Source organism: Schistocerca cancellata, chromosome 8, assembly GCF_023864275.1.
Source record: "Schistocerca cancellata isolate TAMUIC-IGC-003103 chromosome 8, iqSchCanc2.1, whole genome shotgun sequence".
Lineage (NCBI taxonomy): Eukaryota > Metazoa > Arthropoda > Insecta > Orthoptera > Acrididae > Schistocerca > Schistocerca cancellata.
This window is the reverse complement of record NC_064633.1, coordinates 189,003,472-189,017,744: the sequence shown is the minus strand read 5'-3', so window position 1 is coordinate 189,017,744 and position 14,273 is coordinate 189,003,472. Positions and strand designations below refer to the sequence as shown.

The 14,273-nt window shown below is 41.2% G+C and overlaps 1 protein-coding gene across 1 annotated transcript in view; it reads right to left on the bottom strand.

Moving 5' to 3' along the window:
• Window positions 1-14,273, bottom strand: part of LOC126095459 (lutropin-choriogonadotropic hormone receptor-like) — a 669,001-nt gene that overhangs the window by 253,901 nt on the left and 400,827 nt on the right. Inside the window, exon 3 of the mRNA XM_049910251.1 lies at window positions 5,794-5,865. Within this exon, the coding sequence (XP_049766208.1) occupies window positions 5,794-5,865 (72 nt within the window). The remainder of the gene's footprint in view (window positions 1-5,793; window positions 5,866-14,273) is intronic.

Below are 14,273 nucleotides of genomic sequence, written 5' to 3'. Positions count from 1 at the left end.
ATACGAGCAGGCAGTCCGCAGTTCGTGATCTAGTGGCCAGCGTTGCTGCCTCTGGATCACGGGGTCCCGGGTTCGATTCCCAGCCGAGTTACGGAATTCCTGTGCCCGCGGACAGAGTGTTCATTTCATCATCATCATTCGTGACAGTAGCTCTATTGGACTGTCACAAAATTGGACTGTGTAAAAATTGTGATTACCTACGGGCGCTGAAGACCGCGCAGTTGTGTGCCCGAGAAACCAAATATCATCATCATAATCATCATTATACGAGCAGCCAGAAGGTTGACGTTCAGAAGAAGCTTCTTCAAGAGCAGTTTTGCAAGCAGCAGCTTCGAAATAATACTGTGTTTCTCGAGTTCCGAATGATTCTACCTGGCTTCTCCATTAGAAATGCTGTCATCTCGACATGAGCAGAATTGGATCGTGTGGAGGTTAATCAAACGTTTTCGTTCTAGAATTGGAAGATTCAAGATTAACCTTCAGAAATGGCACTTCCCCGTGGACATCATCAACCGTGACTTCAGAGGAGCACAGGCCATGGAACAACTACTCGTTGTCAACTATCCCCTGTATCTTGCACTGAAGATCTCCTGTTCGCTCAGAGCCCATTTAGAGTTGAACGATTTTGATGAATTATAGTGTAGCTTTCATTCGTTTTAATGGTAGTTACCATATAATTTTATTGTTTCCGAATCGAATAAATAATGAATAAATTAATACAAACGACAGTCGACGTCATCAGGGTATCTTGTTATTGACATTCCTTCACCAAGAATTTTAATCGTTCTTCTGAAAATATATTTTAATTCCATCATTCATTCTGCGATATAAGGATTGAACAGTAGCGGTTTCTTTCAGTTTTACCGCGCTGCTGCTACGGTCGAAGGTCCGAATCTTGCCAAGGGCATGGATGTGTGTGATGTCCTTAGGTTAGTTAGGTTTAAGTAGTTCTAAGTTTAGGGGACTGATGACCTTCTGTTAAGTCCCATAGTGCTTAGAGCCATTTGAACCATTTTTGAACCGCTCCCTCTTGATCCTTGTTCATAGTGTAATTACCCCTCTTTTCCTACATTATTTACTTATTCTCCTGGTCATTTCAATCAAGCTCGACCATTTCACATTTTCCAGCTTTAAGGGAATCACTTGCATGATTGTGGTTCATGGTTCGTAAGTCTTGCTTCCACGATGACCTCTATCGTCAGAATTGGCTCTCTGGTATTTTAAATTTTTCTAAAGCTAAGCTGATCGTCTTTTAATTTTTCTGTATACATTTTGGTCCGCAGTTTGGCTGCATCAGCTGTCAAGCTCATTGAGCAACATCTTTGGCATTTATGTGCTCTTTCCTTTTTCCGAGAGTTCGATGACAAGTCTCAAGGCTCATAGACTACACATTCTTCGTAACTGCTTAACCCCGACCATAGCAGCTTATATGGTGTGTAGTAAGTGCAGAGTTAGTTACTAGCCTGTGGCGGAGCTGCAAGGATGAGGAATAAATCAGCCGACACCACCCAAAAAAGGTCACCGCTCAATATAGCACGCCCTCTTGATACATACCCAGGAACGCTGGTAATCTCACGATGTCCGTCTTGCACTTAGTTTTAAAGACGTCTTAGTTGTCAGTGGTGGATAAAGAAATTTTCTGACGTCAGCTGCATATATTAATAGTGTTTTACAGTACACTGCCCACATTTGGTGATTGTTTAGCATAAATTGTAAAATAATTCAAAGTATACTGTTCAAATCTGGCATAATGTTACATTTCATCCGTGTTACTAACAAGATAATTCAACACTCGCCTTGTATCTAAGGACTTCATTAATTGCAAGAACTTCAACAGTGAAAATGTTGGTTTTCGTTGGAAGCTGAAACATAGCCCAAGATAGTGGATCATCAAAAAAGTAAGCAAAGTGCCCTCTCTTGTTGTAGAGCTGTCTGTGAATATTTTGACTGATGATGGCCATGTTGGAGCAATGAGATGGGAGATATAACAGTAGTACTACTACCTTCCGCTCCTCCGCTCTTAACCTTCACAACACCATAACAGCAATGAGTGGCGGGCAGCGAGGCCGTGGAGGGGGAAATCAGGGGTCCTTACACCACCGTTTGAAAATACTGTAATCTAGTCATTATGTATATTACATTTTAAAACTCTGAAAAAAAACATTATTGTTTTGAATTATTTGCTATGCCAGAGTTCGTATTTATTTTGAATTTTTCAGTTAAACTTAACTTAAAAATGCAAGTATTACAATTAGTTGTAAACGTGGCTTTTCGAAAAAAAGAAAAACGTCGTGTTCATATATTCAAGTTTAGGACTCCTCTCACACATCTATATATGCTGACGGGAAAATAACGCAACAAGAAGACGATCTTGTCCGACATAAATGGACTGGTAGGCGTGTTTTCACATCTGAAGGTTGATGTCTATCCAGATTTCGAGCTAGCCGCATAGGAGTGGCGCTAGTAGCTCCACTATGAGGATGCAAATCAGGTTTTCTTTAAATACACTCTGTAACGGTCATGAGAAGTAGTTAATTTTGAGATTGGACGTGGTGAGTTGATTTTTGTCAAGAATGCCTTTAAGGCAACGCAGTCGCCATTATTAACAACTAACTGACCTTGAATGGGGTCGTGTAATACGTCCACGAGAAGCTGGATGTTCCTTCTGTGATACTGCATAAAAATTTGGCAGGAACGTAGCCACTGTACATGATGGTGGTCACCAGAATGTATGATTGCGAGAAGACTAGTCTCCCGGCAGCCACGTGGAGCTGGCGCTACCGAGAGGGAAGAACATCGTGTTCGGCGTATGCCTCTGGGGCACCGTACTTCACCTGCAGCAGGAGTCGGAGCAGCGGTTGGCACCACAGTGACGCAACGAACAGTTATGAAGCGGTTACGTCAAGGATTGCTCTGCATCAGATGCCCTGCAGCGCGCACTCCACTGACCCCAAACCATCGTCACTTACGACTTCAGTGGTGTCAAACGAGAGCTCAGTGGTTGGCGGAGTGGAGGTATGTTGTGATTTCTGCTGAAACTGGTTCTGCCTCGGTGCCAGCGATTGCCGTGTGTTGGCTAGAAGGGAGCCAGCTGAGGGCTTGCAACCAAGCTGTGTTTTAGTTTAGTTAAGTATTAGTTACGTCATGTTCCGTAGATCATTTTCCCGATTACTTTATCGATATGATGTGGAACAAGTCAGATGAGAAGACACACACACACACACACACACACACACACACACACACACACACACATATATATATATATATATATATATATATATATATATATATATATATACATACAGGATGCTACAGAAAGGTACGGCCAAACTTTCAGGAAACATTCCTCACACACAAAGAAAGAAAATATGTTCTGTGGACATGTATCCGGAAACGCTTACTTTCTATTTTAGAGCTCATTTTATTACGTCTCTTCAAATCACATTAACCATGGAATGGAAACACACAGCAACAGAACGTACCAGCGTGACTTCAAACACTTTGTTACAGGAAATGTTCAAAATGTCCTCCGTTAGCGAGGATACATGCATCCACCCTCCGTCGCATGGAATCCCTGATGCGCTGATGTAGCCCTGGAGAATGGCGTACTGTATCACATCCGTCCACAATACAAGCACGAAGAGTCTCTACATTTGGCACCGGGGTTGCGTAGACATGAGCTTTCAAATTCCCCCATAAATGAAAGTCAAGAGGGTTGAGGTCAGGAGAGCGTGGAGGCCATGGAATTGGTCCGCCTCTACCAATCCATCGGTCGCCGAATCTGTTGTTGAGAAGGGTACGAACACTTCAACTGAAATGTGCAGGAGCTCCATCGTGCATGAATCACATGTTGTGTCGTACTTGTAAAGGCACATGTTCTAGCAGCACAGGTAGAGTATCCCGTATGAAATCATGATAACGTGCTCCATTGAGCGTAGGTGGAAGAACATACTGACGAAACTAAAAAGAGCTCTAACGTGGAAATTAAGCGTTTCCGGACACATGTCCACATAACATCTTCTCTTTATTTGCATGTGAGGAATGTTTCCTGAAAGTTTGGCCGTACCTTTTTGTAACACCCTGTATATAAATAGTGCTAATATTAATATTACTGAAATTTTTAGTTCTACACATGCAACTACATTTAGAGGTACAATTTTTTTTTACCATTTCTGAAACAAAAACTACCCCCCCCCCTCTAATCTTGGTAGTAGGCATGTGTGCATGCTATAACCAATGGATCTACACCTCTGTTATGGTCTGGGGTGCGATTTCGAATGACAGCATGAACATGGCAGCAGAAGCTCTCTCGTGGTTACCCCACGCACTTCCTCTGCAAATGTGTATGTCTGTTTGATGATTCGACCTGTTGTGATGCCATTTATGAACAGTATTCCAAGGGTTGTTTTCCAACAGGATAACGCTCGCCAACATACCGCTGTTGTAACCCAACATGCTCGACAGACAACATGTCGCCTTGGCATGCTCTATCACTAGATCTGTCTCCAGTCGAGCGTACATGAGACATCATCGGACGACAAATCCATCGTCATCCACAAACATCATTAACCGTCCCTGTACGTACTGACAGACAAAGAGTAACAGGCACTAAACTCCACCCCGCAAACTGACATCCGGCACCTATACAACACAATGCATGCATGTTTTGCGTGCGTGCATTCAACATTTTGGCGGTTGTACAGGTTATTAATGTAGCTGCATTTTACAGTTGCACGTCAGGCTTACCTCGTGCTGACATTAGTCTGTAATTTTGCAATGTAGATCACATATTTGTGTTGCCTAGACAAACGTATTCCTGAAATTTAATTATTCTAGATTAATTATTATTTGGTTTTGTGATTTTTTTCCATCAGTGTGTTATCTAATAAACTTCTCTACTTTATGGTCACAAATTTTTGTCATCAGACTACCGGTTTCGGTCTATAATGACCATCTTCAGATCTGTTTTATAAAATCATGTCCTAATGTAGTGCAGTCATAGTGGCATTGTCAAATGTTAAACACAAAATTAGCACCAGCATCGTCAAATATATGCAAATACCAGCATATGCAAGAGTCATCTTGTCAGCTGCAGATCTGAAGATGGTCATCATAGACCGAAACAGGTAGTCTGATGACAAAAATTTGTGACCATAGACGTAAAGTAAACGAAATTTATTCTATATTCGGGTCACTGTTTTATTCGTGACCATGTCGCAGCTTGTGGAAGTGTATTACCTCTTGGTAACAACTAACATCCCGCCTTCTGAAAATTCTTCTTCTTTAAAAAATATGTTGCGAATAAAACTTAACGATAAACAACAAAATCTGTATTTTTTTAAATTTTTTGTCGTGGTTATTAAGTACCCCTCCTCACTGTGTACACACTATGGTACAACTAAGATTGCACGAAAGGATATCTTGAGGTACTGGACGTTTCTTAAATAGCAGTGCCCATTAGAAAAAGTTACTGTTAATGAAAGTTAACAACAATTAAAGAATTTTTTATTTTATTTCTTTGCAGTGAGCATAAAGTACGCCCCACTCGTTAACCCCCTCCCCCCCGCCCCTTGGTAGTAGGCATTATGGAAAATACGTAAGGTTAATGTATCATTTTCCGATGATCCATGAAACAATATTAATCTGAAAGAAAGGAACAACGAACAACTCTAGCTATAGTTACAAATGCGTGAATTCCATTTGTTTACCATAATACCACCCACTGCATTACCATAATACCATAAACAATCTTCAGAAAAAAGCTAGTCATTCACTATTTAATATACTTACAATCTCTTCAGGGCCTTGTTAGTTGAGAAGACTCTGGGCTCTATAGTGTTCAGAATGTTGCCCGAAAGAATGCTGAAACAGAAAAGAAAAAGCGTTGATGCAAACTCTTCCAGTATCAACAATTAATCGGCTAACTGTGAATAGGCAAGACAAGCTCATTGTTGTCACCACATCAGTCTTGATTCAAGCAAATAGGAGACGAGGTACTGGCAGAAGTAAAGCTGTGAGTACCGGGCGTGAGTCGTGCTTCGGTAGCTCAGATGGTAGAGCGCTTGCCCGCGAAAGGCAAAGGTCCCGAGTTCGAGTCTCGGTCGGGCACACAGTTTTAATCTGCCAGGAAGTTTCAAATAAAAACATGATTATCAACAGATTCCGTTATAAATATTCCCTTTATGTAAATTACGTGACACCCACGACGGAATCGATCACATTCATGTTGCTGCAATGTAGGAAGTACGAGAAACTCATTATAATTTTATTTCTATTGGTAATAAAGCAGCTAATATTGGCAACTGAGGTCTATAATAGTGAGATCTTGAAACACTGCCTATTGACTCATTGTCATCGGATGCCTTATCCTGATATCGATGAGTATTTCGTCAGTAAACGTAATATCGGAACAAGACAAACCTTTCTTCTGTATAGTATTCTGATCAGTCGACATAAAAGTTTTCTGGGTTTGGTACCGCGTCATAATGTAAAGAAGACCTAGAAGAATGCCGCTTCAATCGTGGCCAAAACGTTGGCTTTTCTATAGCAGCAGCAGTTTTTACATTATGACGCGGTACCAAACCCACAAAACTTTTATGTCGACTGACTCTGGCTGCGGAAGCCTACGCAAATATAATATTCTGATCACTTTATGAGTATAGAAACGGAACATGTTACAAATGTCGATGGCAGAAACAAACCTTAGTGAGTAACATTCGACAGGACGACGATACAAACGCGCGTCCGGCGATCCAGATTTAAGTTTTCCATGATTTTTTCCGAATCGCTCCACAAAACAAGTACCCGTTCTCTCAGTGTACACATGGTGGTACAGCTAAGACTGTGCTAAAAGATAGTTTGAGGCTCTAGACGTTTCTCAAGCAGCAGTATCCATTAAAAGAAAGGTACTGTTAGTGAAAGTTAACAACAATTGACGATAAAATACCGGATCCTTCGAAAGGCCACCACCCTCTCTCTCCCCATCCTTCAAAAAATTCGAGCTTGCCCTCCGATTCTAATAAGCTCTTTGTCGACGGGGCGTTATAGCCTGATCTTTCTTCCCCTCTTTATTCCTTCCTCCTTCCTTTCTTATTTTGCGGATTTAGGTTTTCCGTGATTTCCCTAAATCGCTCCAGGCAAATGCCGGGATGGTTCCTTTGAAAGGGCACGGCCGACTTCCTTCCCCATCCTTCCCTAAGCCGATGAGACCGATGACCTCGCTGTTTGGTCTCTTCCCCCAAACAACCCAACCAACCCCCAACCTACCTCTGGATGCGGCTTGTTACCTACTGTTTCTAACCTATGTTTTCTAGAAGAGCTGTTGGAACATTATGTAAATTATTAATCTGGTATTAACTTCTTAGGCTATGAAACGTCCCCTTAGAAAAGTTAATGAATTGCTGTGCTGATAAACCTCTTACATTATTTGATTTTCAATCAGCTGAGCAGAACCGAACGTACTCAGACATTTCTCTCTTTACTTATTCTGATCAACACTAAATTGACACACAATATTTTTAGCGCAACGCAATCTGACTTTCAATAATCCCTACAAAAGAATGGCCCTGACTAACAATAACCTATACCTTTCATGAATCACTTACCTCACAAAAATCTCCGTTACTCGAACTACAGCGAGCGCCAATACTGCCAGCTAAATAAAAGATTCTAACTACTGAAGGCACTAACTAGTTAACTGCTAACTGATAGGCATAGTTAGCAAATGAAAGATTTTGATAGAGAACAAACAATGTATTTACCTTAATAGTGTTCAAAGGTCATCATATATATATCAGTTCATGATATCCAATATTACAAATTTACTCTTTCTGATGGACGCACGTCCAGATCGTCCTATCTCAAAATTCAGCCATCTCTCTTCCCACATCCACCACTGCTGGCGGCTCACATCCAACTGTGCAGCGATACGCGCTGTTCACATCCAACTGCCCAACACTAGAATATTCCAATAATGCAAACCAGCCACAGACTGCACACAGCACAGTCAGTGATTTTCATACAGATCGCTACGTGGCGTTACCAACATAAAAACCTAAACAGCATACTTACAGCTACAATATCTCGTAAATTATTAAGAGATGACTTAAGCATTTTTCTTTATGTACAATGCAAAAAAGCAAACAAATAAATTACTAATAAAGTGTACTGATAATTACTTCAAGAGTACTGTGACAGCAACACCAAGATAAAAGACATCTTCATCTTTTTCCAACGGAGAAATAACACAGGCAATCGGTTGCAAGTATTTTTTGATACATTGACCTAGGTGTCGATAGCTCTAAAGATGTCTGCATCAGAGAGAAATTTTAACAACCGTAAAGTTACATTGTGATCAGGCAATAGTCAAAGTTACGAGCAGACATCTTCAAGCCAAAAATTAAAAATTAAAGAAATGTTCCAGCCTTTGATACATATACCTTGCAATGAAAACATCTAATATACATGTTGATTATCAACTATCGGTAGGTTTCACAATGCCACATTTTCACCAACACTGTGCGTAGACATACATAAGGTATTCCAGGAAGAGTGGTCAATATTCACGGACATGACAGGAACGATAATTCGAAGCAAGAAATTCTAGTCAACACGGGCTCTGACATGCATACGTTAAAAGCTCTGAGCACTTGTTCATTTCCGATACCGTGGGAGACATATCTTCAACTGAATAAGTGCCCGTAGCTCTTGAAGTATGCATTTTGGAGCGCATGTTTACTAGACTTTTTTGCTTCGAATGATCGTTTCTGTCATATCCCTGGATACTGACTTTTCCTCCTGGGCCACACTGTATACCGGCTGTTTCAGGACGAATATTAAATATTGTAGGTGGCGGTATCGACTATTTCGAACAGAACATACCATACAACGTGTGTGAAATTTTATTTGCTACATAGATACTGGTCGTTACAGAGGTAAGTTTTCGTTCTGCATTTTGCTGTTCCAGCCCCTACGGGTTTATTTATCGACTGTTCTTTATTTTTTTAAGCTCAAGGTGTGAAGCTGTGGTTCACTTTAAGTAACTGAATATTTCAGCTGTTATTGTATTGTGAGTTGTTGGCCAATTCTAGTGCATCGTTTAACTCTTTCGCTGCCACTGTAATTGGCCTTGCGTAGCTACGTAACCAACTATTTTTTAATATAATCTCAAACTGTATTGCTAAAATCATATAAAATGTATTTATTTTGTAAGTGAAAGATAAAATTTACTCTCGTGAACCAAAATTTTTTGGGACGCACTAAGGCGTCAGTGGCATATCAGGCACTTCTGTAGCGGGTGGCCATGGACGCATTAGTGCGTCTCGTTTATTTTTACTGAAAATTGTGGCAGTTTAGAGTACTACATTTTTATTTTATATTCCTGCTGACAAACGACATAATTATTGAACAAAAAATATAGTAGAAACAGCATTCAAAAACAAACACAAGATCTTGAAGAAACTTCTTAAATACAATATATGTCAAATATGCTACAGAAGAATGCTGAAGATAGGGTGGGTAGATCACGTAACTAATGAGGAGGTATTGAATAGGATTGGGGAGAAGAGAAGTTTGTGGCACAACTTGACTAGAAGAAGGGATCGGTTGGTAGGACATGTTTTGAGGCATCAAGGGATCACAAATTTAGCATTGGAGGGCAGTGTGGAGGATAAAAATCGTAGAGGGAGACCAAGAGATGAATACACTAAGCAGGTTCAGAAGGATGTAGGTTGCAGTAGATACTGGGAGATGAAGAAGCTTGCACAGGATAGAGTAGCATGGAGAGCTGCATCAAACCAGTCTCAGGACTGAAGACCACAACAACAACAACAACATGTCAAATCTCAGAAAAGATACAATCAAGAACTTTACCGATTACACACAAACAAATAAAATAAATACAAAGTTCAAGAATAGTACCTACAGATAGCTGTCGAAAAACGAAAGAACAGTGAAAGTGCTATCTGCTTTTAGAGGTGGTGAACAACACCCTGCTTTAGTTGGACAATCTGTTCTTTGTCTTCGGCTGGCAAGGGCTTCACCTTTTCGTAATTTTGCCTTCTGTATTTCTTTGCGTGTATCCTTCCCATTCGCCCTCAGAGTTCCCGTGCAGTGCCTCTTCTTATCCAGGAGCAACTTACCCAATTCGAGGCTATTATAGTAATTGACCATGTACACGTGGTGACCAGCATTCAACTTTTCAGCCAGTAAATGAAGAACAATTTTTTGCGCGTGGTCTCTTCCTCCTAAATCGTCCAGCATCCCGGTCTATACGGCAAATTCTAGGATCATTCCAGTGGGAGTTGTCAAAATATATAGCTTTATACCACATTTGTGCTTTTTATTTTTGATGTATTGGCGGCAAAGTAATCTTCCACTACAAAGGATCATTGATTCGTCCAGTGACAGTTCCAGTCCAGGGTAGTACATTTGGCACATACTTTCATTGAAAAAGTCGATGACTGGACGTATTTTATACAACCTTTCGGATGGTTTTGGTTCGCCCTGTTTCGGATTTTCAGAAAAATGCAATGGACGTGGTATTAGAAGAAAATGATTTCGTGAAATACTATCGGAAATTCCTCTCACGTGAAATAAAGGGTCCTTTTTTCCAATAGTCCTGCAACTTCCTCATCTTTACATTTGTCATGTGCAGGAAAACTCCCAGGAATACTAACAATTCGCCAACCGTCACATCTTTCCAAGCATTTATTCGTGATTGTTCTTTGGTTCCCACATAAAGGAATAACTCAATTACGTTTCAATTTCTTGCTTTTACATTTTACAATAGAAATTCGTCCGTCAGCAAAAGACGAAAATAATCTAAAAGAGTGTTTCCCGTTAGTTGAGTTAGCAGTCCATTTTTTATAAACGGGTAATGTACCATTCCAACTGACTCTCTTTCCAATCCAACACAATCAGCTACGTTACCACTTGTTATCACTCCTGCTCTTTCCCTGTCGCTTGGATTCACAGCCATTTCTACTGTCTCATCTAAAGCAAACTCAGCTCCGTCCGACTCTTCACTGGATTCCCACCAGTCCTCCTCACTGGCCAATTCCGTTTCCGAATCGCTTTCTTCTAATATTCGTAATAATTTCGCACCCGTTAAGTGTTTGTACGTTTATTGTGTCCCGTATTTTACGTTTTTAGGTTCTGAAGGGCCCGCCGTGTCATGATTGTTTCCCATTTTCAGTGCCACAACAGAGAAAAACTGTAGGGAAGAAACGTGAACCGTACCCGTGAAAATTGAAAACAATACGTTCTTAGAGTGTGTGCAGAATAAACCACACCGAATGGCTATGACCGACTAACCCGTGGAGCCTCGCAACAGCTGTGTCTCTCGCAGCGCAGGCGCGTCCACGGCATGTGTACCAGTACCGGCCGGGCGCGCTGGTGCGCCGACGGCAGCGAACGTGTTAAGCACGCCGCAAGTGTTTACAAATGCTGAGTATACCAGGATCGTATTTTCGTGCAGGTTTTGTAGTGGTAACGCTCCTAATGCTTGTGTAGAATACGGTAACTATTTCCTAGACGCAGAGTACCAGATTCAGGACTCGTGTTTTCACCGAATTGCATGACACAGGTACAATGCCCATCACTCATATCTCTGAAATGAGACGTGTATAGAAAAGATATATGTAGAAGATATGATTCAGTTGATAGAATAGTATATTTTGTTCTCTTACAGAAATACAGAACACCTGAAGTAATCGGCTCTTGCGGATACAAAATCGGAAAGTATCTTCTTTTACGTTCCAAAGATAGATCGTGGCCGTAATAGCAAGTCGTGTACGAGTATCGTTAGCCAGCATGCTCAGAAAGCACTAGTCTGACAACACGTTTAGACAGAGATCACTGTGACGGCTAAACAGCGCAAAACTAATTCATTAAATAATGAAGACTGTAGAATATAGCACCACTGTCGTGTGATTTTCATTCATAATATATAAAATGCGCTAACAAGAATCGGCGGTAGAGTCGGCTAACGAACAGATATATCATTAATGATCCAAGGTTTGCAGAGCCGTAAGTCATTACCATGATGCTGCCATGATTGACATCTGAATGAGGCAGGCGTAGAAATTAAACACGACTACGTCAATATGTCTACATCTAAATCTACATGGATACTCCGTAAATCACATTTAAGTGCCTGGCAGAGGGTTCATTGAACCACCATCACTATTCTTTATTATTCCAATCTCCTGTAGCGCGCGGAAAGAATGAACACATACATCTTTCCGTACGAGCTCTGATTTCCCTTATTTTATCGTGGTGATCCTTTTCTCCCTATGTAGTTCGGTGTCAACAAAATATTTTCCCATTCGGAGGAGAAAGTTGGTGATTGGAATTTCGTGAGTAGATTCCGTCGCAACGAAAAACGCCTTTCGTTTAATGATTTCCAACCCAAATCCTGCATCATTTCTGTGACACTCTCTCCCATATTTCGCGATAATACAAAACGTGCTGCCTTTCTTTGAACTTTTTCAATGTACTCCTTCAGTCCCATCTGATAAGGATCCCACACCGTGCAGCAGTATTCTAAAAGAGGACGGACAAGCGCAGTGTAGGCAGTCTCCTTAGTAGGTCTGTTACATTTTCTAAGTGTGCTGTCAATAAAACGCAGTCTTTGGTTAGCCTTCCCCACAACATTTTCTGTGATTTAAGTTGTTCGTAATTGAAATACGTGGGTATATAGTTGAATTTACGGTTTTTAGATTAGAGTGATTTATCGTGTAAGCGAAGTTTTACGAGTTGCTTTTAGCACTCATGTGGATGAGCTCACAGATTTCGTTATTTAGGGTCAACTGCCACTTTTCGCAACATTCAGATATTTTTTTCTAAATCGTTTTGCAGTTTGTTTAATGTGATGACATTTAAGTTGAATTTTCTGGAAGGAAAAGCGTTACAGTGGTAATTAAAGCTTTAATTTACCTCCCCTAAAATGGTTTTGAAATGATTCAACTTTTTGAAAAGAAGATATTAACTGGAATTCACATTTTATGATAACTAGCTATGACAGTCGTTTGATAAATAAAGCAGAATTCTTTATGATTTAATTGGTAATATTTACGTCATTATCTTTATTTAAAAGTTGTTATAATTTAAAAAAAAAAGCGATCTGAAGGATAGCTCGAACCTAGATCGCACACGCTACGAGCCACTCCGCTACAGGCGTACCCATCTCGCTGTACTGCCATGGTGTCTCAACTGACCGGTGTACGAGCTGCGTATGAGATTGTATAGCCTTTTCTCGGAACCTTTTGGATAGTGCGCTTTACAGATTTTAAAGGTGGACCCCCTTGATGTATACTACTAATCTGCGAAGTCTATTCCCGAACTGAATTTCAAAGACCATAAGGTCCCCTTGTCAGAACGTATCCTTTTCCGCTCTTCAAGTGTAAGAAATATGCAAATGTTGTATGTGGAGCAGGAAATATGCTAATGTTGTACGTGGAGTGGGCGTGAGAGGCCTTTAATAAGGAGTTTGCCGGTACGTTGAGCTGTGGCACTTGCCGCTTACGAGTGCGGCGCAATCCGCTTGAGCGCACCCCTCTCTGGGGACATTGCAGCCGCTCGCTGCCCGGCGCTACGTCGCGCCTGCTGCTGTCGCACAAATGTCGCGCGGCGTTTGTTCCGGCCGGCGCTCGCCCATTCGCATTAAAGCGACCCGCGGCCACCGCCACACAGCCGTCGTGTAATCACCTGAGTGCTCTCGCGACATGACCTCCTGTTCCAATCCCACACGCACAACACCGCTTTCTAAAGCGTGTCGCTCCCGTAAATCCATTCCTCTAAATGCCAACAACCTCCCTGATCGGACAACGATCTGGATCTGGCTGCACGTATGAAAATGCTACGGAGTACAGAATCACTGCAGCTGATCGAAATTGTCAGAATGGTACACTTGTAATAGACATTTATCATGGAAACGCTTGTTCACTTCATGGAGTTAACAACGACATTGAGGATGTCATTCAGCCGCCAACTCGAGTTGTCAAATAACATCGACAATATACACAGTGATTTTTTTTTTATTTTGAGACAACGAAATATCTCACAAACTAACCACAGGATTAAAAAACGGAAAAATACGTGTTCAATGTTTTGAAAACTGAGGGGGCGGAAGGGGGGGGGGTTGGGGGGGGGGGGGCGGAGCTACTTTGACATCTAAAATAGGAACATGAGATTTTCATAGTACATTAGGATTCTACGGTAAAAAAGTACGTAGCTTTCGTACGTAACACTTTTTTCGTTGTACGATAGAT